This window comes from Aptenodytes forsteri, unplaced genomic scaffold (assembly GCF_000699145.1).
Source record: "Aptenodytes forsteri isolate BGI_AS27 unplaced genomic scaffold, ASM69914v1 Scaffold65, whole genome shotgun sequence".
Taxonomy (NCBI): domain Eukaryota; kingdom Metazoa; phylum Chordata; class Aves; order Sphenisciformes; family Spheniscidae; genus Aptenodytes; species Aptenodytes forsteri.
In genome coordinates, this window is record NW_008795127.1 from 4,435,898 (window position 1) to 4,461,079 (window position 25,182).

Below are 25,182 nucleotides of genomic sequence, written 5' to 3' on the forward strand. Positions count from 1 at the left end.
GGGTGGTCTGGAGCTCCTCTTAAAGAACTGCTGCCTGTGAACTACATAACAGCTTTTAAAAATCAACAGTTTTCCCAAATTGCAAGACTTCAGATTTGGCAATTACAAGATGGAGAGGTTTTTCAAAATGGACTGGAGAAATGCAACCTCAAATATACCAAAGCACTGTAGAGAAAGCTTCCCCCCGAATTTTGATTTTATGTAGTTTTTATTATAAAATACATACAGTTTTGGTTCTTTTGTGGCTTAAAGGAATACTTCTCGAGGGGTTTGTATTTTCCATGAATGTTCTTTATTCAGGGCAAATTTAGCCATTTTTGTAAAAGAAAGCCATTTCCTTTTACATTTAATCAAAGGTTTGCATATCTAAATTTCCACTGCAAATGGATGGTGGATTCTATGGATTTGTTGTTGAAAAAAGCTTTTCACTCTTCTCCCAGTATATATTCATGATATTTACACTGTGTGTATGTATGGGGCATTCTGTTGTGTGGGTGTGGTGGGGTTTTGATTTGGGGTTTGGCTTTTTTTTTCTTTCCCTGAATACTTTATACGGTTGTAAGACTCTGGACCTGAAGAGCTTTTAACATCAAAGCGCTCGGAAGCACTTCAGCGCAGTCCAGACTTCCTAGCACTTCAGAATACTGCTTGCTTTAGAGATGCAAGTACGCAATGCATGTCTGGGAGAAGGAGTCATCCAGAAAATTGATAGGTCAGCAAACCTCAAGCTTACAGTTCAGGTCCTACTTCTTCCTCAATGACGTTATCTACTTATCACACTCCCTTTGAAATTACTTCATTCTGTATTTGACTTAGGGTAAGAAAAAACAGTCATGAGACCTGCTCCTAATGCAAGTCCTTTAAGTGTCAGGGTTCTGCCCCCATTAGCCAAGGACTAGATGCAGAAGTGTTTTTGTTCTTTTTTTTTTAATACATGCCACAATCCAACTGGCATTCATGTAAAACTAATCCACACAGAGGGCACCTCAGCCCTTTCTGAGATGCTGGCCCAGACTAATGCACGTAACTGGTACCGTATCCCATATGGATGCTGGGGCTGCACTTAGCGCTCCTCAGTGGGGCTGGACCGGGCTACAGAAATATGTGATGGCTGCTTTCCTTTGGGCCTGTACTGGAGGCTACCGTGCCTGTGTTCTGGGGGCTACTTGCCCACAGTGTAGAAGGACAAGGCTCAGTGCTCGCAAGTCCTTAGTGTCAGGGTTCTGCCCCCATTAGCCAAGGACTAGATGCAGAAGTGTTTTTGTTCTTTTTTTTTAATAGATGCCACAATCCAACTGGCATTCATGTAAAACTAATCCACACAGAGGGCACCTCAGCCCTTTCTGAGATGCTGGCCCAGACTAATGCACGTAACTGGTACCGTATCCCATATGGATGCTGGGGCTGCACTTAGCGCTCCTCAGTGGGGCTGGACCGGGCTACAGAAATATGTGATGGCTGCTTTCCTTTGGGCCTGTACTGGAGGCTACCGTGCCTGGCATTCATGTAAAACTAATCCACACAGAGGGCACCTCAGCCCTTTCTGAGATGCTGGCCCAGACTAATGCACGTAACTGGTACCGTATCCCATATGGATGCTGGGGCTGCACTTAGCGCTCCTCAGTGGGGCTGGACCGGGCTACAGAAATATGTGATGGCTGCTTTCCTTTGGGCCTGTACTGGAGGCTACCGTGCCTGTGTTCTGGGGGCTACTTGCCCACAGTGTAGAAGGACAAGGCTCAGTGCTCTCCAGAGCCTGAGAAGACTCAAAGCCATGCTTCTGACCTCTGGAGATGGGGCTGGCTGAGGACGCTGTCTGTCCTTCCTTCCTGCTGAGTATAAGCCACTGCACAGAAAGACATTCCAAATTTGTGAGGCCAGAAAGAGGAAGAAAGATGAGTCTTTAGCATAAGTTAGTGTATTTTTCTGTGGAAGAAGTTTGATGTTTGTGCTCCAGAAATCTTGTGGTTTATGCTCAAGTGCCCCTGGGGTTAAAACGCTGGAGAGTAGATGTGGGAATCCAGCCCGTAGCCCTGGGTCAAAAGCAGTAAATCTAAGCTGTCCTGCACACTGGTAGCTTCTCTGCTGTCTGAAGCTTCTCGGCTATTCGTAATATATAGAGCATCTCGCCTGCATACCCTTATCCTGTCTTCAAAGGAAAGCCTACTCAGCTCTAAGAGCAAAGAGCCCTTGCTGCAGATGGGGAAAAGAAAATTGCCTGCTGAGCGCAGCTGGGGCACGCACATGGTCGAGTGGCTCAAGGATAGCCACTGTGCTCACTAACCTGTTATCCAATAGGTCTGCATATGGTTTTATCTGGCAGAAAATGCACTGGCAACTTGAGGTAGCTCATCCATTGAGGAAAGAGGTGGAGATGGGGCTGCAGTCAAAAAGATTTTATTAAGCTCCTATTCTCTTTTCAGCAGATAGAGTTCCTGAGTCTTGACTAGAGTATGTCCCTGTCCCAGCACAGACGCATCTGCGCGCATGTACACAGACAGTGTGTCAAACCCTTGCTAGGGCTTGACTGGCAGCAAGAACAGATTTACTTTCTGGGAGACTTGGTTGAACACAAGCTCAAGGTCCTGTGCTTTCCCGCCTGGGGAAGGGAATATTGTCTGTCTAGTCATGCAATGAGCTACGCTGCCCTGCTAACACATGATAGTCAGGAGCACTGTTTAGTTAAGCCTCTTTTGAGGATGAGGGCAAAGGAGACGTGAAAGAGTAAAACTATAATAGTAATAATAATAAAAAAATGGCTTCTTCCTCGAGGCTTTTGTGAAAAATCACGGAAATGCTCCTATAGCCTGAGGAGGACTGTCAAGGAACTGACTGACATTCCTAAAGCTTTGCTCCTTACTATGGTTAAATTTAACTCTCTTGGAACAGAACAGAAGAATTTAGGTTGGACAAGACCTCTGGAGGCCATCTGGTCCAACCCTTGCGTATGGCACAACTAATCTCAAAGTAAGGTCAGGCTGCTCAGGCTTTTGTCCAGTTGAAGTACAGAGGCTCGACCTCCTCCCCGGGCAGCCAATTCCAGTGTTCCCCCATTCTTCCTGTGGGAAATTTAGGTCAGTGTGGTGCCATTGCCTTGGGGGTTTCCAGCCTCAGACCAGCAGGTTTACGTTTGGTTTAGGTTAACCAAATGTAGTGCTTCCCCTGTGAGATGCAAATACAATTATGGCTCACCTACTAGGCTACTGCAAATAGGTTTTGTTCGTTTAACTAGGATTTCTGATGAAGGTCACCTGGAAGATCACATAGAGCTATAATATGCAATTACCTGGGCTTGAGCAAGGTGCCCCTCAGCGGTGGATGCCAGTGCCAGTGCCGGCAACGTATTGTGTCATAACATGCTGCCCCACTACCCGCCCACCTTCTGATCCAGTGGCTACACCAGCACTATTTGGCTGCATGTTGCATGGTTCTCCGCAAAGCAATCTGGCTAGAGGCTGCGGTATCAAAGGAAGGAAATGAGATGTGGCTTTATTGAAACATACCTCAATTTTTTTCCTTCTCCCTCCACTTTTTACAAATAAGAAACAATTAGGACAGTTGGAGTGATTAAAATTAGTTACATTCTAGTTAATGGAATTAGGAATTGGTTATTGCCAGCAGTCCTATTTCTATAGGGGCGAAGAGTACTAAGGAAGAAAATGTTCTGCTACAAATGTTCCCTGGTGATTTAGTCTGGTGAAACAAGCAGGCAGAGCCCCCAACACCCTGTGCTGAGTGAGGACAGTACCAGACAAGAGGGAGCATCCTGCGCCCCAGCTTTGATAGGCCTTTGATCACAGCAGCCAGCAGGAAAAACATGAAGAGCAAGCTAAAAGGTGCTCAAACACCTCTTGTGGCTTTGCCACAAGGGGAGATACAGTCTCATCTATTTACGTATTGTTACGAATTAAGCTAAAGATTTCTTGCCCAGCTTGTGTCCTGAGCTTTACTTTTGAAGGCATATAGTGTTCACTTCAGATCTTACTTGGCTGGCTGCAAATGAAAACAGATACTTCAGGCAGACCTAGACATGCAAGTTAACTGTGCTGTCTTCTGCAAAGAGGATTATTATGAACTTTCTGTAACCCGTTTTCCTAGATATCTTCTGTGGGTTTTTACACAAGAGGACATGAATATTTTAGGTGTAATCATCGTACCTGAGGATTAGGTAATCTTTGATATCTATCGATACCTTCCCCCATCGCCAGGTGCAGGTTACGGATTTTACATTAATCTATTCAGTGAAGACTCTTGCAGAAGTGCAGCAAGGCAAATAACCTGCTTTATACCTGCCTGTGAGCTCTAAGAAAGGGTCGCTACAGCTCACCTCCCTTCTGTTTGTTGTACAGCACTTCTCTTTCTGACAGTGATTCAGCTCCTGATGGAAGAGCAAAACGTTATCACAGAGGTGCCGGCAGCCCTAAAGCGCCTGGCCAAATACATAGTGCGTGGTTTCTATGGAGTAGAGTACTCCCTGGCCCTCGATATACTGATCCGCTACCCCTGCGTGAAAGAGGACGACTTGTTACAGTTGCTCAAGTACGAACGTAAACAACTCCGTACTGTCCTCAACACGCTCAAGGCAGACAAGTTTGTGAAGCTGCGTATGCGAGTTGAAACAGGGCCTAACGGGAAGAGCACAAGGCACAATTACTATTACATCAATTACAAGGTGCTGGTGGATGTGATAAAATACAAACTGGATCACGTACGCCGGAAAATAGAAGCGGATGAGCGGGATTCAACTACCAGGTCCTCTTTTAAATGCCCGTCTTGCTCCAGCACTTACACAGACCTGGAAGTCAATCAGCTCTTTGATGTATTTACAGGTATGTTGCTTATATTGCTTATTTGCTCTTACCTTAAGGAATAACTCTTGGCACAGGAGCCAATTTTGTGCTAACTCTGCCATAAAAGCACGTTTGTTAGGACGTACTTGTTTGCTGGTGGACAAGGGCCTGGGACAGGAGAAGCTGGGAGGTGAGGGTAAGAGAAAAAGCTGTCTCTGTATAACAGGCCGAGCAAGAGGAAGAATAATCTTGAATATAAGAGCTGGGGTTGGGAATCAGATTCAGGCCTCAGTTTTGCTAGGAAGATGACGTTTAACCTGGTTCAAGATTGCTCATCCAAGTCTTGTGACTCCCGCTTCCTCATATGGAAATGAGAATACAGTACTCCTTTTACTCCATTTTGAATTTGTTAGTTAATCCATTTGTGTGTTCAATTCTTCTGATGGAAGAGTTGGACAAGCTGGATAAAGCTGTTTGCAGCCACCTACTGTAGTAAGCGTATTGCAGCTCGGCAGCAGAGGAGAGGCGTTCTGTCACTCCTGTGCTGGAAACAGGGAAGTTCAAGCTCCTCCCCAGGGCAACGCGACACATCCGTAGCAGAAGTGGCATCGGAGCTTGCAGGTTTCTGTTCTCTAAAATCAAATAACTAAATAGAGAGTACTCTTTCAAAATGAGTTAAAATGGCGTCATATTGCAATACATTACTTGAAGCGCAGCTACTGTGTTAACGTCTGGGTCATGGCATCTGCAAAGGATGCCAGAGCCAGGGAGAATGAACTTCACTCTGTGCGACTAACTTGAAATGTCAAAGGTGAAGTTAGTGTACTGCCAGTTAGCAAAAATCACCCCTTTGTTATAAATGGAGGGACTTTGTCAAGTTACTGAAATGCAAACATTGAGGCTGGTGATACATTTTGATAGAATATGCTTTAATATTTTTTTTAAGACATAAATATAGGTTTTTAGCATATGCTTTGACTCTAAATGAGCCTCTTTTGAACTTTAGAACTCTGAACAACTAAAACCAGATGCTATTTATGCTTGCAAATGTTTTTTCCTTACACTATGAACTAAGAAAAAGATGAGATCAGAGAAGGAAAAAAACCAAACCTTAACCATCTGATGACACTGTGTGTAGCCAACTTAACTTTTTCCCCCAATATAGACATTTCTCTCTTGCATAGCAAGTGTGTGAGTATCAGTCCTTCTCCAAAAAAAAAAAAAAGAAAAAAAAATTGGCTTACATCTATAACTTGAGTTCCCCTAGTTAATGTGAACAAATGGATAAAGTCTAGTGAAGTCAGAACACTTTGGTAATTGTCCAGGCTGTGGATTTCTTAACAAGGTACTGCTGATCTTTAGCATCCTATGAACATGAGACTTTCCAATTTGGATCACGTTGCAGAGACTTTCCGCTGCACTTACTGCAACACTGAAGTAGAGGAAGATGCCTCAGCACTTCCTAAGCGTGACGCTCGAACCTTGCTAGCAAAATTCAATGAGCAGATTGAACCTATCTTTGTGCTACTGCGTGAGACTGAAGATATTGTTCTGCCATATGACTTGCTGGAGCCTCAGCCAACAGAAATACCAGAATTATCAGAAAGGTATAAACACACCCTGGAACTTCTGATCAATGCAAAAGCCCCCAACAACTTCCCAGTTACAAAATCTTTGACATACTGAACTTGCAGCCTACCTTCTACTCCATTCTGCTTTGTTCAGTACCGTCAGCTGCTTAATGACGAAGCCTGTAATATCTAAGACATTCTAAATTAGTTATGCATTTATAGTTTCATTTTTGCTATCTTTTTTAAGAATTAATTTTCCAGACTTCTCCTTCAGCTAATGTTCATAGCCCTTTCTGTGAGACAGTAACGTTTCTCTACCAGTGTGCTTCATCCAGAGATGCACTACTGAAGAGACCATGCAAAAATCAGTGGTTCAGAATCACTTGCCTCTGAGATGAGGTAATGGGGAATGCAAATTGTTTTAATGTAGAGCACTTGTTAAAGCTAGTCTGCTGACAAAACATGTTTTTTTTTTTTTCTTTTTTTTGAATGGGAACTGGGGGGTTCTTGCCTGAATTTAACCTGTCCAAAATGGGTGATGTTTCATTCAGCTTTGATCAGAAGGCAGGTTCAAGTGTGCTGGAATCCTGCAGCCGACCTGAAAAATGGTCCAACAGAAGTTCCTCTTTTGGCAATATGTACACCCAAAACTTAGTTATTGATGTCCAAGACTCTGAACCCAAGAAGAAAACAAGAGAAAAAGCAACTAAAGAGCAACCTATTTGGATGTCTCAGAGCACCGTGGAAGGAGCGACAACAGCCACCACCAATAGTGTTGGTAAGTTTTAAGCATTGGCAAATACTGAAATTCAGCAGCCTTACTGCATTGAAATATAGCTTTCCTATTGAAATGTAGGGAGCTTGGTTTAGAATATAGAGTAATGCTTCAATTCTGCACCAGTGGCTATCAGATCTTAGTTTCTAAAAACTACTCTTTAGACTGACTTAGGTAGTGTTCCTAAAGCCAGAGGTCAGGTACCAGGTCCTGAAATTTTTGGCTCTAACCATGCAGTAGCATTAATGGCAATCTTTAAAGTGGACAGCTCTTGCAAATGCCTGCACTTTCAAAAGAATTCTGAAGTGTGGGTAAAAAAGAACCAGAGTAGGAAAAATCATTTATGTAGGATGCTTGTGGTAATTGTAAATTATTGATAGCTCTAACACTTAGTATTGTGTATTAGGAGTAAATGCTTCTGAAGAAACTAAAGAAAGTGTTAAAGAAACCGTCACCGATAATGAAATCATCAAGACTCTTCTGATCCATGAAGCCAAGTCATCATCTAGCACAGACCAGGCTCCTGCTGTCAAAAGCAAATTACCTGAATTGGGCAGTGATACTAGTGAGTCTGAAGAAGATGCCAAGCACTCAAGAAGAGCAGGAATGAAAGTAGCAGGCAGCAACTTTGAACAAGAGGAGGAGCAGGAAACACAAGGTCCTATTTTAATGGTAAATGGTCAGCCTCGTTCATATGGTGAAGTTAGTGAAAATCCAGAGCTTGTGTCTCTCATGACAACTGAAGAGAGAGAAGCTTATATAAAAGTAGGACAAGAAATGTTTCAGTCTGTCTTTGAATAAATACTACTGTATGAATATGCAAACTTGTATAGAAAGGGTGAAGGCTTCTTTTGAAATAAGACAGTTTATTAGTTTAACTTCCATTCTTCAAAGTTTACCACTGAAGGGTTAAGTTTTCTTTGAACTCCTTGCTGTTATGCAAGATAGTAATCCTGTAGTAGGTAACTCCAGTTCAAAATACTAGCATTGCAGCAAAAGTTACTATGGGTTTTCTATTATCTTAATGCTTAGACTTTGTGAATGCTGTAATTAGTTTCGGAGCATGAATCATTTTAAGTTACAATGGGATATAATGATCAGAGTAAAATAAAGTTTCAAAAGCAATGTTGCAATCTATTGTAAGAAATCAACTATTCCACCTTCCTCCCAGAAGTAGCAGATATTTCCAGTAGTGAAAGTGAGTCAAACTCCAACGTGATTTAGTTTCACTCTGTACCACTGTGTTCTATTTTTTGTTAGGTCGCTACACAACAGTAACAGACAGGTCTTATACAGCAACCTCCCTTTAAGGGAAGAGCTGTTACTAAATTGTGTTAGTTATAGAAGAGAACCAGCTATGGCCTCTTAACTTTCATCTTAAAAATAATTACCTGAATTCTTTGTACTCACTGCTCTATAGAACTGTCTCTGAAGTGATGAACTGTGCAATGGATAGCGGACAGTAAAATATAACATTCATTTTGGTCCAGATTGGTAAGGAAGCAAGCAATGTATCAAGCAGAAGACACTGCTATCTCATTCACACACTCTCCTGTAATCGTTTTAAGCCAGATCTTGTCTACTACCATTGAAAGACACATTCTACTTGAACTGAACTATATGAGTAGAAGGACTGGCTTCAGAATACAAGATACAGCTTAGCTTCTTCAGCAATTCTACTACTGGAGCAATAGAAGATGAAAGTAGACTACAAGGGCACAAACTGAAACACAGGAGGTTCCCTCTGAATGTTAGGAAATGCTTTTTTACTGCAAGGGTGATTGAGCTCTGGCACAGGCTGCCCAGAGAGGGTGTAGAGGCTCCCACGTTGGAAATTATCAAAAGCCTCCTAGGCAGCCAGCTCTGTGTGGTCCTGCTTGAGCAGGGGGTTGACCTCCAGCAATCCCTTCCAACCTCAACCCTTCTGTGATTCTCTGAATTAAGGGTAGAGAGAAAGTATAACCAAAAGTAGTACCATTTCAATGCATTGTTCATACACACGATTCCAGGGAAAGAATTCAGGAATGGTGTGTGCTCATGTTCTTTCTTGAGCTTAGAGTTTAATGATTTACCATATAAACTAGACTTGTCTCAAATATGCACAAATCATCTTGTTCCACTTTATGAAAATGCCCTCTTTAAGGTCTACTGAATGATTCTTGTGTCAAGTTAGTGATTAAAAAGCTTTCATTTGTTTCATTTCCACAGGTTCACCTTTGTCACAAATGTATTTCCTCTGTCCTCAAAATTGTAAAGTTTTTTTCTGCATGCAGTATTACCATGAGTTTAAAGCCTGCACAGTAACTAAACTGTCTTCAAACCTTTTAATGTACTTTTGCTTTTACAATCATACCTCTCATCTCCAATCTGCCATTTCAAAATTCACTCATAAAACCTGGAGAGACTCAAAACAAACCAAAAGAAAAAAAAAAGAAATCACAGTAGAATCACACTCTCATTTTATTCAAACTTCAGGCATATTTAGGCTTCACTGTCACTAGACTGTCTCCTACCGCATATAGCCATATTATTATACTAACCCCAAATGGAAGACAACCCATCTAATCTGCTTTTCTACAGTCCTAATTCCACCTTTGCCATGAGACTTCATTAGGTGCTGACTTTAACGGTTTGGGTTTTTTTAAACATTAACTTTAATTTCCTAAATTTCTTCTTTTCTACAGGAAAACTCTTCACGAAGTCAAATACTTTAGGAACAGATTCTACAGGCTTTCAATTGCAGCAATATTAAGTGTTACATGTGAAAGGATACTAAAATTTTCAGACAGGTTTATCAGTTTGCACATTGAAAGTGCAAAACAGAAAATGCAGAAAAATACAGATTGGTTCTGTAGTTAACTGCTGAACCAGAGTATTTACTTCACCTCAGATAAATGTGCTGATAGAAATTAATTCCACAGGCCATGAACATGAATTTTTTTTTTTTTTTTTTTTTACAGACCAGCTATACATAGGCCATAAAGGCAACACATAGGTATGTACTGTGTCCACACCTCATATTTATAGAAGATGGAGAAACTTCGTGGGACAAGAGTCTCTTGTCCCAGGTAAGTTAGCAGTGTTTCTCTGAAGAGGAGTAACAAACTGCTACAAGCACGCCAACACTAAGGTCAGTTTACTTCCAACAACAAACTCTGCATACCATTTTGTAAGCCAGAGGAAAATTTTTCAAAAGACAAATTTACAGACAGATCCAAACTTTATTTAAAACTACAATTTTAAAATTACTAAACAAGTCACAATAAAAAATAAAAAAGATTAAGACAGAAAAAGAACAGTGCAGCAAAACTGAATAGAAGAGGATTCAGTTCCAGCTGTTCAAACTGCCACAGGCAGAAGTTAGCATACCTATCCTAAGAGGCAGTGTGCCAAAAATTTTACATTTTTATACACTTCCAGAATTCTGGGAAATTAGCGCTGATCTTCCATATGCGTTTGTACACATGGAGTTTATAAATGCAGGTATCTTCAGGTTATTCTCACGCACTTTGAGCTCCAAAAGTTTCTGTAAAGTAAGAATATATTCATTACTGTCTAACAGCTACAAGGCATCAAACACAGCTCTTGACTACATTTCCACTCCTTGTAAGTATCCATTAAAGCACCTTGATGAAATATTTCATCCTCACCTTTTTTTCGCAAACATTTTGAGCCATGGCTTACTTGACCAGCTACAGCCATTCCCCATACACAGATGAAGAATGGCTTAGTTGCTAGCTACCAATTTTGTGTCACATGGCATGGCATTCTTAGCCACTGTTCCCACACCAAGCACATGCATCAGTATTCACCAAACTGACACGACAGAGTTCTGCTAGCATAGCTATGACAAGCAGATGGTGAGGGGCAGTGAATGAAATGGAAGGAAAGATGCACCTTCCTTCACGCTCTATTCTGGAAAGTCCTATGCTGTCACTACAGCTGCATTAAAAAAAAAAAAAGCATTTTCATCAGCTTATATTGTTTGAGGAACTGGAACTAGCTACACTAGGAGAAAACTACTACCATCAGAAAAACCAGTTCATGCATTTATATATGCCATTAACTACACCTTCCACTGGAGAACTACAAGCCTAACAATAGAACAGAAGCCTCTAACACCATAACTTGTGTCACAATATCAACATTATATTAAAAAAAGAAAAGTTTCTTTGACCTGCATTACCGTTAAGTTTTTGTAGCTGCATAAATACTGTTTCATGAAAGTGACAAATCTTTATCGCAGTCACTATCACTGGAAGTTTCTTCTACCTCATGGTATGCTTCACATGAAAAATAATTTTCTTTTCCCTGAAGAGATATTTTACTATTCTGAAGAGTTTCTTAAACTTTTCTATTTAGAAAAACACTGAGCAGTCTGTCAGCAAATTGTATTGAGCATTATTAAATCAGATAACAGCAATTAGAATTTACAATATTATTAAACCCAAGCTTGTGTAACAAGAAACAAAAATACTATTCTATCCCATTTTAATAAGTTTCAAACCCATTAAGTTATAACATGCATTTTACATATGTTAATTTTTATGACTTTATTAGCCACGGAATCTAACAGAAGTATATAGGAGGGACATGGAAGGCAGAATCCCTTCATTTCAATACATCGTTTTCAAATGCAACAAAGGATATTCTTTCAGCACCATGATAACTGCTTACTTTAAGCAGTGATAACAAGCTATTTAAATTCTAGGCCATTCCAGAGTGTTTTCCCAATAGGTGTAGAGGATTTAGAAAATAATCTTTACCAGGTTCTTTCAAAGTTTGGGCATCTCCTACTAATTCTTGATCTTTAGCTCCACCTCCATCCAGTAATTCATCAGACAAACTGTTGGTTTGGGCCTCTGTTGCCATTTTCTTCATTAAATCTGCCTTTGTAACAGATAAAGCAAAACTCAAAAGTTCTGGATAATTCTTATTGCTGTCTAATTAAGACATTTAGGGTGTGTGCTTCTAAACACCCCACAAACAATAGCAAAATACCTCTGAATATACTGCAAGTTTAAGGGGCAAGTCTTCAACTTTCACGAAGTCATCTTCATCAGATTTTTGACTTACATTTCCAGAACCACCTTCCTGTTAAATAAAAACAGTGGCATTTAAGAGAACAGTGCTACTTTGTTTTATTTTCACTCCAAAACTAGATTTTTTTACTATTATAATAAAGTACATAAAAAACCAATGCCCATATCAAGTTTGCAGATGAAAACTGAACAGGACTGGAAACTAGAAATAACACTGAAATAGAAAAAAGCTTCTCATTTCTCTTGGATGTATCTTAACTGAAATATACGCACGTATTCATTCACTAACACAGGTGACTCCGTATCAGGGCTGCCAGCCATGGAGCTTTCAGAACTTGCAGCAGATTTGTTTCCTACACACGCTGTATCTAGTGTTTGAGTTTCATTTACTGGTAAAGAAGAGCTTGATTCTTCTGTTTTCATACTGGCTGTTATAAAGGATTCTGGGGTATTGACTGTTAAAGGTGGCGTATTCTCCATGACATTGAGGTAACGAGGCAAAATTGTAGCCGCATCTTGTTCACCTAAAACCACAAAACTACATTTTAACTCGGTAGAGACAGTAAAAGATTCTGAGTGTAAAAAATCCCAGATTATTATTTTTTTACAAATTATGGTCCAAAGCTACAAATGAGCAATGAAAGTAAATTATAGTCTCTCAGATCAACACAAAGCTGATTGAAATAAAACATCAGTTATTTGTACTCTTATACACGTGAGTATCAGCAATTATCACAAGACAGTATGTGACAAAGATTTCTGACTTGATACGGCTTTTTTTTAAAAAAACCAAAACAACAACTTCCAAAACTGTATGACCTGCTGTAAAATATTCATTCTAGGTATAAGAAGATATAATACAGAACAATAAATTCCTTAACATTTTGCCACATTCTTGTGGCAACACAGGATCTACTCAAATACTGCTTTTAGTTTATGAAAAAAGACCAAGAACAAAACCGGAATTTGCAACAGAAAAACACAGGAAAAGAAGGTGGTAACAACAGTTAGATTAGAAGTAACATTCATACCACCCGCTAGCGTTTCTGTCTTTTGACAGAAAATGACTTCTCAATTCATACAATACAGCATTACTCACAGAAATAAATCTTTAAAATATAAAGTGATTTCAATTGCTAGTAAATGGTAGTAGCAGAAAAAGCAAGTATTAGACAATTCTAAACATCTAAATCAAAATACTGTAACAGACAAATTAACTCTGCTACAGTTGTGTGCCAAGGGCTGCAACAATCAACTGAAATTCATGCTATTGTCAAGCATCAAAACCACATCTACCTAGGTAAGAATATTCCAGGTCTCCTCTTCAAAGGTTTGCTGTGTCTATATCAACACAGATATATCTAGTCAACTGATATGGTTACATGAAAAAAAACAGCCCAGTAAACTCTTGCAAGTTTGATCATCTTCCTCTTTATTACATATATCACAGGCACTGTCCAAGATAATTCTCACAGTGTGGAAATTCACATAGAAGTGTTAATCTCTCAGTTACTGCATACCAGGCTTACCTTTAACATTAACAGATTCTTGTTCTGATGACAAAACCTCACTGCTTTTTGTCTTACTCAGTTCTTGGTTTGAAGTCTATTGGGGAAGGTGAAAACAAGTTAGAACAAATTCTACTATCAGCTTCATAGCTTATTGGCTAATTTACTCTTCCATGCTAACCAGAAACACACTGTACACTTGCTCCATGTTTTTGTCTTTTCACTAGTTTGCAATAAAGACAGCAAGTTCTACTCTCTATTCCATCAGCTAGTCAACAACACTTTAAGAAACCATTAACACTGATGTGTGTGTTTTATCTGAACATTTCATTTTCTTTTCACTATAGTAGTTCCCAGGTAAACTCTTTGGTTCCACTGAAAAGATCTATTGTTTTAGCCTTTAAAGTCAAATGTTCCAGTTACATCCTTGCCTGATGTTAATAGCTGTTGAGTAAACCAAAGTTTCAAAAGTCAATCTTATTTACTGAAATGTAAAGAACTGACAAGTCTCCAGAACCAGGTCACACACATCCAAATGTTTTTAAAGAAACTAACAGTGAAATGACAATACCAGCCAATAACATTTCACCGTTGTTCTAGAAAAAAAATATTATATGATAGAGGAAAGACAAATCAAAGACATACTAGAATACAAGAGTCAATGCCTTCTGCAAAGGAAAGCCCAATTAGAACTTGATGTCAGCAAACACAGAGGAAGAACCAGTTAACGGTTTGAAACATGATGCTTTTTTGAAAGTTTGTTTTCTACTGCAGCTTAACATTTTCTCTCTCTGATAGCAGATTTAAACATTAGTTTTGTCTGTGTCCATCTGTCCATTTTGGCACCAGTTATACCAATAATAAATTCAGGTGGGGAATGCTACATTTTGTATGTACCGGCTATTGCTTTCAGGTAATTTCTTGTATCGTTCTTCTACTTCCATTAGTATGAAAACAATGCAACAAGAAAAACTGAGGTACATACAAATATGTACTAAAAAGCTGTGCACTGGCTTCGGTTTGTTCTGCATTTACAACTTTGGTGATACCTGTTCATTTTCAGTTGTTATTTCACTGCTGGCTTGTAGTGATGTCTGCACATCAACAGGTCCTTCCTCAAATTCTATTTCTTCATCTTCATTCTCATCTTCTCCACTGCCATAGTTAGTCAGAGCTTGGGTTTCTGCTTTTGATAAACCTGAAGGCAAATCAATGCAAAACCACCTCCATATTGGATTTACATATTGACAGAGCCTGACAGAGTAAAAGCCAGGCTGCAAAATCCAAATCCCTTTTGGGAATTTACTGCAATGATCAGTTATAACTCTTACTTCAAACCATTCTTCGAAATTAAGATATAGTGATGACTTAACTTTCAAAGATCCATATGCTCCACATAAGCTGTATTACGAACAAACACCACTGTGTTGGTGTGAAATAGCTAAGTTATTAAATGAGGTGGTGTGAATAATGTAAACATAAGGGAAACCAAGCCATGAGTATCCAAGCTTAAGTAGAAGCATATTAAAAAAATACCATCGTTTAAATGACAAACTGCATAAAATTTCAGCAGCTTTCACATCATTCAGGTTAAAGGTTGAGAAACTTCAAGTTTAGCTGAGACAGGATACGTAACTTAAACAATGAATCTGATGCTAACGTGTTTTTACAGATCTACTGATTACAAAGAGAAAAAGCTCCTCTAAATGGAATATTTAACCCTTGACACAATACTAGTAAATACAGTACTGGAAAACTTACTGGAAAAGACCTGACTAGAAAATCTGTGAGAGAAGGTGTTACACAGCAGTACTTCATGCAAATCCTGTTGTAAAATTAGTTGGTCAAAACTACAGTGAAAGCACTGAATAATGAGCTATATAAAAATCACTTACTTATTGCCACTGGACCACTTTCACTTTCCTCATCTTCCTCTTGATCAGATGCATCAGACCTAATACTTCCAGGAACTCCATTACCATCGTACATTTCTGAGTCCTGTACTTGCTTGACAGTTTCAGTCTCATCCTTGTCCTAGGAAAACAAGGAATACTGTGCAATTTCATGTTTGTTTATCTAAAGATTAAGTTATGGTTTCTACATCAAGGAGTCACCTTTGTTTCTCAAAAATAAAAATTTACAGACTAAAAATTAATGTTTAAGTAGTCCTTAAGGTCTTGAAATGAATACTGCAAAGCTACTCCTGAAACAGAGCATCAGAACCTACTAGAAGAGATCACACACTGTTCAGACATTGCTATCAAGGTCTTTATCTGAAAAGGTTCACACTGATCAGCATGCTAGCTTAAAAAAAAAATTTCTTTAAATTAGGTTTGTCATTATCAAGAGGAAGACAGACACACCTGCATTATTACCTTCTAGCGACTTCCCTGCTTCTCCTAAATGATCTCTAGCAAAAATTAAGAATATTCCTAACTGCAGCTTCTCATTTCTTCAGCAATAGCTACTCAGCAGTTTCTCTGCTGAATGATTTGCTAAATACCTCGAGTGAGAAAATTCTGATCAGACTATATGAACCCCAAGTAAAACCCCAAGTTTGGGTCCAAATCTTGAAAGGACTCTTCTACCCTACAGCAACCGTAACAAGTGACATACAGCTTACCACTTTTACTTCCAAAGCAGTGTGACAGAAGCTCTAAGCCCTAGAAGAAAGCACTGACTCTATGCCCACACATATGCCTATGCCCATTTAGGAAAGCATTCAACATTCTACTTAGTACATTACCTGTATCTTTCCCTTGGTTGGTAAAAGCTGAACATTCCAGCAGAAAATACAAAACTTCATATACAACCCCCCTCCTCAAACACAATGATTTTAGTGGTTTTCAAAACCAACTTAAAGAGAAAAGGGAGAAGTTTTCGGCACTAACATTTAATACTCAAGACTTTGACTCTGAGGACCTCAAATACCACATGCCCCAACTCAGAACATCTGCCTTCTCCTTAAGATGAAAAGTGAAACAACTTACTCCATACCATTAAAAAAGAAAATGTTAATTGCTAAAAATAGTTAAGCACCATCTCTATTTACTGTCCTTGTTATTTAATTCTTCAACGAATAACTACATTCTCAATGCTCTGAGCTGAGAATACAGGCAACAGCCCCAGACCAAATCCCACAGTTAACACCTTCAGAACAGGTCTTTTCTTTTTTCTTTAAAATACAGAAAATGAATACTAAAAGGAAAAGCAAGATCCCACCCCGAAGCTGCTCAGCAAGTATCACAAATTATTCCATTTCAGTTGCGTAGCATTCAACATAAACTTTGCTCTTTTTAGACTTCCAAATTGTCAGTCCTAAAGCAAAGGTCATTTTATGTAAAGGTCACCAACAATCAACAAAAAACAGCCAAACCACCAAAAGCATCTTTAATACTATCTTTGTTGATCTGAATGCACTTCTTGAAAGGTAACAAGATAATGTTTTATAAGAAATCAAACAGTCTTTATGCTGGTAATGGCTCTGCAGTAGAAACAGGAACAAAAACAAGAGCAACCGAGGAACTGATATCCAAGTCATGTTTACTGAATGCATGTAATAACAAAGACTTATTGATGAAGGCAGATTTTTTGGTATTCGTTTCCCAGACCGTCAACTCAAATTAAAAAAGGGAAATTATAATTTACTTTGTTACTTTGTTAAAGTAAATCACTGAAAATAACAGAGAGGAGCTAAAACCCATGACGTTTAATAAATTTATAAACATTAGGAAATGGGCTGCTTATAGATACTGGATTTATATGACAGAAAACAGTAAGACTAAGTGATCCATGAAATTAACTGAGGAATAAAGACAGTTGAGAAGCATAAACATACTTTGTCCTCATCGACATCTTCAGCAGATGAACAAACATCCACCTGGAGACCTTTTTTTGCCTAGAAGAAACACAAACTGTCTTCAATTCTAAACTGAAATAACTTTGAAATACTGAACCAAACTAGGGCTTCATGAAAGCCTGGTTGAAATGCCAGTCTTACCAAGAATTGCTATCTCAAAACAGCAGTAAGCCAGAGAGACTTCTACACTACGAGAGATGTTTACACAGACGTCTTCAAAATTTTAGAGTTGCAAAACATTACAAGAAACTGTGCCAACCCTTTTTATTTAAACAATTATGTTTACATAGGCTAATTCTCCAGTCTGTGGTTGAATCATATTTAACATATAGAACTAGATATACCAGCTCTGATCAAGACAGAGCGCTGTGTTTTTCAGCATGGAATCTAAAATCAGCTCGCTTACTGGACTCAAGACAGCCACAAAATCGAGCAAGATTAGACGTGCCTGCATCACGATCCCAGATCTGAAAGCTGTGAGAAGACCATATAGAGATAATTGTGCAGGTCTGTACAAAGTAACCAGGACCTACCAGTTCTGGCTCATCTCTGGCTCTGTTGAGTCTGAACTGCTGCCACAGCAACAAGGCAACCATTGACTTTAACCCTAATTCTGTCTTCCAGGAGAGGAGAAGTAGTGCCAGATCTAATTTGGCTGCATGCATTCTCATAGCAGTGTATGAACCAATCCTTTATGTAACAACGACCCAATGAGCGACTTCGGATAAAATAGGATGGCATGTCCAAATCCTTCTGGATTCAGTATTTCTTTGGCCTCTTTACAAGGCACTCCGCAGTCTCTCACACTAGCCATATTACTGGGGTATCTAAGTTGAACTATCTTGAAACGTAGCTGATGATATGCCTAAAACTACTTACAGGACTTTATAGTTTGACAGATTCACAAAATATCTTCTGTTGACATTTTAAAATAAGAATGACTTAAGGGTTTGCTTTGGTATTTGTGTTGCTAAAAGAAAGCAAGCTGAAAGGACACTGAAGTCATAACTAATACTATACAAGAAGAAACATCGAAGTAGATACTTGACTGATTTAAATACATGAACATGATCTGTTTTAGTGTTTGTTTTGTAAACAGTTCATATAACTAAAAAAAAAGGCTATGTTCCTAAGAACTGCGATACTAAAATTAAAAATGGCGATGCAACCAACGTCTTTAATAACGTAAATGGTGTGAAAACCAAACAAAACTTGTTTTGTTAGAGCAGAATAGGTACTACAATCTCATATATGAACTTTTCAGAAGTATTTTACACTCCCAAGTCTAGAAAGTAATACTTTCTACATAGGCCAACAAGTCAACTATTTGATGACTTCATAGGACTTATTCAAGTTAAGTAAAGATGGTACCCAACTAAGCTACTGCAAGGAAAGCTGTAGGCATAACTGGAGAGATGATGAACTGGGATCCCCATATGTCAAAATATTTAGCTGGGATAGAGTTAAATTTCTTCATAGTAGCTGGTATGGAGCTATGTTTTAGATTTGTGCTGAAAACAGTGTTGATAATACAGGGATGTTTTTGTTATTGCTGAGCAGTGCTTGCACAGAGTCAAGGCCTTTTCTGCTTCTCACACCACCCCACCAGCGAGCAGGCTGGGGGTGCACAAGAAGCTGGGAGGGGACACAGCTGGGACAGCTGACCCCAACTGACCAAAGGGATATTCCACACCATATGACGTCATGCTCAGCATGTAAAGCTGGGGAAAGAAGAAGGAAGGGGGGGACAGAGTGGTGGCGTTTGTCTTCCCAAGTAACTGTTATTCATGATGGAGCCCTGCTTTCCTGGAGATGGCTGAACACCTGCATGCCCATGGGAAGCAGTGAATGAATTCCTTGTTTTGCCTTTTGCTTTACCTGTTAAGCTGTCTTTATCTCAACCCACGAGTTTTCTCACTTTCACCCTTCTGATTCTCTCCCCCATCCCACCAGGGGCAGAGTGAGCGAGCAGCTGTGTGGTGCTTAGCTGCTGGCTGGGGTTAAACCACTACAACTACTCAATGGCCCCAGATGTTAATACTATTTCAACACTTGACTATTCCCTCCTATGTGCACATATAACCATTGAAACACATTTCCTCTGAATTACCAACAAAAAAGGCCCCACAATTAGGTATCTGTAACAGACACTCATCTATAATACAGGACATCTCCCTCACTGAGGAAAACTAGTTCATGCTTCTACACAAGCACCACTGTTACTACACAGCACTAATATGAAAAAAAACCCATATATACAATGTACGAACTAAGGTAATCAAAGTAGTTTAGGAAATGCAGATATTTAGGAAACTCAGAAAAGCTACATTTTTCAAAAATATAATAAAACAAACCTCTTTAGCATAAGACTGTATCACTTCAGTAGTTTCTATTTTTCTTTTACATCTCTGCTTTACAGAAATACTGTTGTTGTCCAAGTCTTGCATGAGTTTAAAAAAGGCCAATTCATTAAATAACACTTCAGAGATCTCCACAAGAAGATCCTCCCCACAATCTTTTAATTTTCTACCAGCAAATTTCGCCAGTGAATCCTGTGAAGAGAAATAATTCTTCAGTTTTTGAAACAGACTTTCAAACTTCAAAGACTATTTGTCATAGTCCTAATAACTCAAAATTAGTTAGGTATGTAATAGCTTGTACTTTTTAAAAAATATGGTTTAGTGTCTTAAACAGATTTTAAGTAGAATCTCCAGCCACATAACACAGAACTTATCAAGTTACTGATTTAACTCTATGCTCGTAGAAAAAAAAAAAAGAATAAAGAAAAGAGCAGCCTATTGATTTTCAGGAATTTACACAAAATGTCCACGAAGAGCATCACCAGAGCTCTCCTTCAAGTCAGCCACAGGCAGGAGATACACCTCTCATTATCTGGCAGTGATGGAAACTAAGTTCTGTGCATGGTAAAGCTTTGATTTTAGGAAACAAGGTAATACCTCATTGCTGTATCAAAGCTGAAGGAGAACAGCGGCTATGGTATTGAAGTTGTAAAATGTAACTTCAGGGAAGCTGGTTTATCTGTTGCTCATTATCCAAGTTGCAATAGTGTGCAAAACAACACTGAAAAACTACTAACCTGAAGTATACTGCCAAGCTGCTTATGAAAGAACTTCACAAATTCTTTACTTTCATCGTTTTGTTGGGTAAGCGTCAAGACCATACGTCTTACTGATGTCAGTAATTGAGAGGAGCATACTTCATCCATGTGTTCCTAAACAAGTATCACAGAATGAGCTTAGTTACCACTTTAAAAAAAGAAAAAAATTAGCCATCAACTCAAATACTGAAATTCATTTATAAAAAAAAATCACCTGTCCACTGAAGGAACAGCACTCCATGAACAGGTCCTAACCCACCTCGCAAAACAAACTAACTGGAACACAGTCATAGCAGATGCTGTACTTCATTGACTGATTGGCCATGACACACAAAGCTTTATCTCACTTTTCCAATGCATTAGTACATGCTATCTTTTAATGCTTGGACAAACTAAGAATCTTCATATGTTGTGGTTGTGTAGTCAAGTGTATTAAAGTATATGTTAAGGTATCTACTGTTGTAAGCTTCCTTAAAATTGCAAACAAAACAGAAGTCTTCAGGCACTGAGACTGTGGCGTGTCAACAATATACACAGTTTTTAAAACTACTATCAACCAAGTACCTTATTAAACAAACCTAAGCTTGTATATTGGGCATACTATAAAAGGGAACAGGGAGATGACTTAAGCATCTTACAACTCAATCTTCTCTGCTCTTTAACCTTGCAAAGAATGAACTGTGACTATTTCTCCTTCTTTAAAGTAGTACACATTTCTCCTCTGTATTCACAGAAGTTTACAAGCTCTCAACAACTTTAAAGATACTTGTAAACAGGAGAAAATAATGCTAAAAATCAACAACTCGGAGCTATTCAAAAATATCTCAAGTTACATCGTATGTAACAGTTTTAATCAAAATCATCTCAGTTCTTTGCTGAAAGGCAGCAAATATTTCAGAAGTACATTCTCAAACATTTCTATTTGATTTGCTCAGCTCCAAAGAAATCTGTATTCTTCTTGATGTCAAGTCCACCAGCCCTATGCAATCTAGAAACCTTATCATTTCTTTCTCCTATTAAAAACTCCACAGAATCTTTCTGTTGGAGTATTTAATTCTTACTTCAACCTTAGCAAGGCCTGCAACTTAACACATATTTATTGGCAGCTGTTGCTAAAATGCAAGTTACCCATTTTAAATAATGTTCTTCAATGCAATTATGCCAGTCCTTTTCCTATTCTCCTAATTCACACATTATTGAAAAGAGTTCTTACCTTCAGAAAAGGAATGACCTCTTTCATAATTGCTTTAATCTGCCGGTCAAGCTGCTGAGTATCTATACGAGGACATGGAACAGCTGAAACTTCATTTGACTGTGGCACAGGAAGACATTCACTAGTACTTGGACCTCGTTAAAAAAAAATAAACATTTAAGTCATTCAACATTACTATTAAAGAAATACGATTTTCAAAACCATGTATTTTCCTTTTTTAAAAATAAATCATATTTACTTCAGTATGTAAAGATCCTTTGAAACTTTGCTAAGTTTTCAATGTAAATGAAGAAGAAAACAAGCCAGCCAGTTAGATGAGTCTTGATAGTTAGAATAATTATTTTCTAAAACTAAGCAAAATATGTATATATGTGCATACCTTCTAATTTAGCAGCAGAAGCACCCTGAAAATTACTAGAGCAGCCCTCAGAGTCAAGGGTACTTTCAGCTTCAATTTTCATACGCTCATATTCCCTCATCCTAGCCAAAGCTTGATCTAAGTGAATCACTGTGTTGCCTATATTTAGAATAAAAACACCTTTTAATCTAAATAAAAAGTTTTCAATTGATAGACAAGTAAACAATGATAAAAATTAATTCAAAGCCACAAGTTTTGAAATCTACATATAGCTGTAGTTGAGTTATAATATTTTATTACACACTTTGATCAACTCAAAGTGTTTCACAAGTGGCTAATTTCTCTAAATGTTGTTTTACAAAACATGATTACAGACTAAAAATCAAAGAATAATACACTATTTAAGTGTAGGCAATTGCAGGCATTTTAGGAGGGAGGGAGTAACACTTACAACATTGTAAATCACATCATTCTTACCAAGGTCATCAGTGGCAAAGGGTTCAAAGTTTGAAGATGTAGACATAGTACTCCCATTGTCTGCATCATTTTGTTCACAATCTTGACATGCTTCCGTAGAAAAATTCTTGCCAAAAGTTTCCTAAAAAACACCAAACAACTGAATGCAAAGCAGGAATGCACCATCCTTTCACAGATGTGTCAACAAGCCAGCAATTCTTTTCAGCCACATGCAGTGGTATCAAGACTTGTCACCAGGCTGCCTGACTGAGGAACAACCCTACTTTCAGGATATAAATCTATCAGGTGATTCTACCATGTTTGTTTCAAATATTTCAACAACAAAACACGTAAGAAACTGTACAGAGGCATTGGTGATTTCTTAAATACAAAAAAAAGCAAAAATTTTTTGGGAATCTTGTGATTAGTACTTGCTCTGACCTTACTCACAAGAGGATTTCATCTCTTTTTGAGTACCAATTTTTGATTTATGCCCCTCTCCATGTTCTATTCCTCCCTGACACATCACTCATTTCCAGCACCAAGAATCCTACCATATTTAATCACTTTTGCATTAAGATTCTCTTGCATTTCTTTGTTTAGAAAAGTCTGTATAAGTTGATATTAATTTTAGAAAAATTCAATTGTTAGTATATTTCAGTACACAAGCATGCATGTAAATTGAAAAGATAGGAAAAGTTGAGAGTAAACTAGCTTCTGAACTTGAAAACTTACATCATCTGTAGAAGCAAGGCTTTCACTGGGAGTGAGTTCAGAATTTGATGCCATCCATGTTGCAGAATTCAGTGATTTTGTGCACTTTGCTTTTTCGTTGTTCTCAGATAAATGTCTGGTGACTATATCCTGGAAAAGATCATAAATCTAGACTGTAAAAAAGGATCAAGATTTGTTTGATTCATACACAAGATAAAAAATTTTGTGCATACCTGTAAAGCATATAGAGCCCTTTGCCTCAGGTAATCCGTATTTAGCAGCTGAAGCTCATGGAAAAGTTCAATAAGAAAGTGGGGACGAGACTCATTTTGAGAAATAAGAGTTGCCACTTCAGAATAAATTGTGTCTCGCAAAGCTTCAAACATAGAAAGATCACTACCAGTTTCTGTAGAAAAAAAGGAACTCGTTAAGTCCTTGACATGCATCCAGTTGAAAGACAAGTGCCCATTAGGTATGCAAGTTACAGGTACATGAATTATATCTCAATCATTGTAGATTCCATTATATAGCTGCTTTCTTAAAGCTTACTCATTTCCTGAAGGGCAGCAAAGATTTAAACATTCTGAAATAATACTTTATGCAATCCTTTATATACGAAATAAAATACAAAGCATTCATAGGAATAATTTTCTTTACAATTCTAAACAATACCTTTAGAAAGTATTCTTTATTAAAGAGAATCTTGCACACACCACAATGTTCCTTTCAGAATAGATATTCAACACTGAAAATGGAGTTTTAAGATATTTCAAACGAGATAGCCAAAGGTCTCAAGTTTATATAATACAAGTAGTCCACACTTTTGCAACACAAGCAACAACATTAAGAAAGCTCTAAACTGAATTCAAGAAAGCCACTCCTTCCCACACCTCCCACACAAGCATAAATCCTACATTCTCATACAAGTCTAATATCACTTCTGAGACTCACATAAAACCTCTTACCCTTAAGCCCTGTTACATATGTATGAGAAGACAATGTGTTCCCTAGTAAGTCTCCCCTTCCTTTGAAAATTAAGGATTATCCTTGCATCACAAGAGTTATATTATTACATACATATTTTGGCACGTGTTGAATGGAAAAAAAGTTAAATTTGGAAAACTCAGCTTAGTTTAACAGATGCATATTTGTTAGTATTCAAGTTAATGAAGTTATTAGCAGTACAGAAAATGTTACTGTGCAAACTGATTATCTGCAAATAGGTTTTTTTAAGCATAGAGGCAAGCTTTTTCAACCTTTAATAAGCCACCAGAAATTGCTTCCCTCCCCATTAATAAAATGTAATAGTAGCTTTTGAACATACTAAAAATGCCTACTGAAATTAGTTTTTTGTTGTAGTATCTACCTGAGTATTTTCCACTTGTAATTGTGACTAACCAAGAACACAAACACATTCTCCACCATTATAATTCATTTATAGAGAAGGTGCTGCAATAGTACCAATTTTGAACATCTGCTAAACAGTCTGAGTTATAGGACCAAAGCTAAGAGAGAAAAAAAAAAATAGGACATTGTTGAAGCTAAGCAGTGAATGCATTACCTGGCGCTTCAATGCATGCATTTCTGTTAGACTGCTGCAGAATTCTCCTAGCATGCGCTGTAGGAAAGTGGGGATAGACAGTGATAAACACAAAAACGCGCACCAGAAATAAAGACAGGGTCTATACAAAACAGCAGGAGGAAGACTGCTTAGTCATCCAAACCACATCAAAGCTGCTTATTGTGAGAACTTGACTGGTAAAACTTTATTACGTATA

At 38.3% G+C, this 25,182-nt stretch overlaps 2 protein-coding genes across 5 annotated transcripts in view; one reads left to right on the plus strand and one right to left on the minus strand.

Moving 5' to 3' along the window:
* Positions 1-260: 260 nt before the first annotated feature.
* On the plus strand, positions 261-7,937 carry LOC103897383 (general transcription factor IIE subunit 1). Its single transcript, XM_009277388.2, has 5 exons — positions 261-356; positions 4,368-4,829; positions 6,196-6,397; positions 6,913-7,139; positions 7,543-7,937. Exons 2-5 carry the CDS (start codon positions 4,382-4,384, stop codon positions 7,935-7,937), a joined length of 1,272 nt encoding a protein of 423 aa, XP_009275663.1. The 5' UTR covers positions 261-356; positions 4,368-4,381.
* A 1,765-nt stretch (positions 7,938-9,702) lies between these two features.
* The window catches only part of PCM1 (pericentriolar material 1), a 46,291-nt gene continuing 30,811 nt past the window's right edge, over positions 9,703-25,182 (minus strand). For 3 of the 4 annotated variants that reach the window (XM_019471568.1, XM_009277389.2, XM_019471567.1), the window contains 15 exons: positions 23,638-23,810; positions 23,426-23,554; positions 22,712-22,832; positions 22,256-22,393; positions 21,877-22,010; positions 20,643-20,777; positions 19,900-20,097; positions 17,525-17,584; positions 15,582-15,720; positions 14,736-14,884; positions 13,708-13,783; positions 12,452-12,702; positions 12,138-12,230; positions 11,903-12,026; positions 9,703-10,662 (listed from right to left, as the gene is read on the minus strand). In XM_019471568.1, coding sequence (XP_019327113.1) covers positions 10,637-10,662; positions 11,903-12,026; positions 12,138-12,230; positions 12,452-12,702; positions 13,708-13,783; positions 14,736-14,884; positions 15,582-15,720; positions 17,525-17,584; positions 19,900-20,097; positions 20,643-20,777; positions 21,877-22,010; positions 22,256-22,393; positions 22,712-22,832; positions 23,426-23,554; positions 23,638-23,810 — 1,946 coding nt within the window. In that variant the 3' untranslated portion in view covers positions 9,703-10,636. The remainder of the gene's footprint in view (positions 10,663-11,902; positions 12,027-12,137; positions 12,231-12,451; positions 12,703-13,707; positions 13,784-14,735; positions 14,885-15,581; positions 15,721-17,524; positions 17,585-19,899; positions 20,098-20,642; positions 20,778-21,876; positions 22,011-22,255; positions 22,394-22,711; positions 22,833-23,425; positions 23,555-23,637; positions 23,811-25,182) is intronic. The other variant, XM_009277391.2, reaches the window with a different exon arrangement.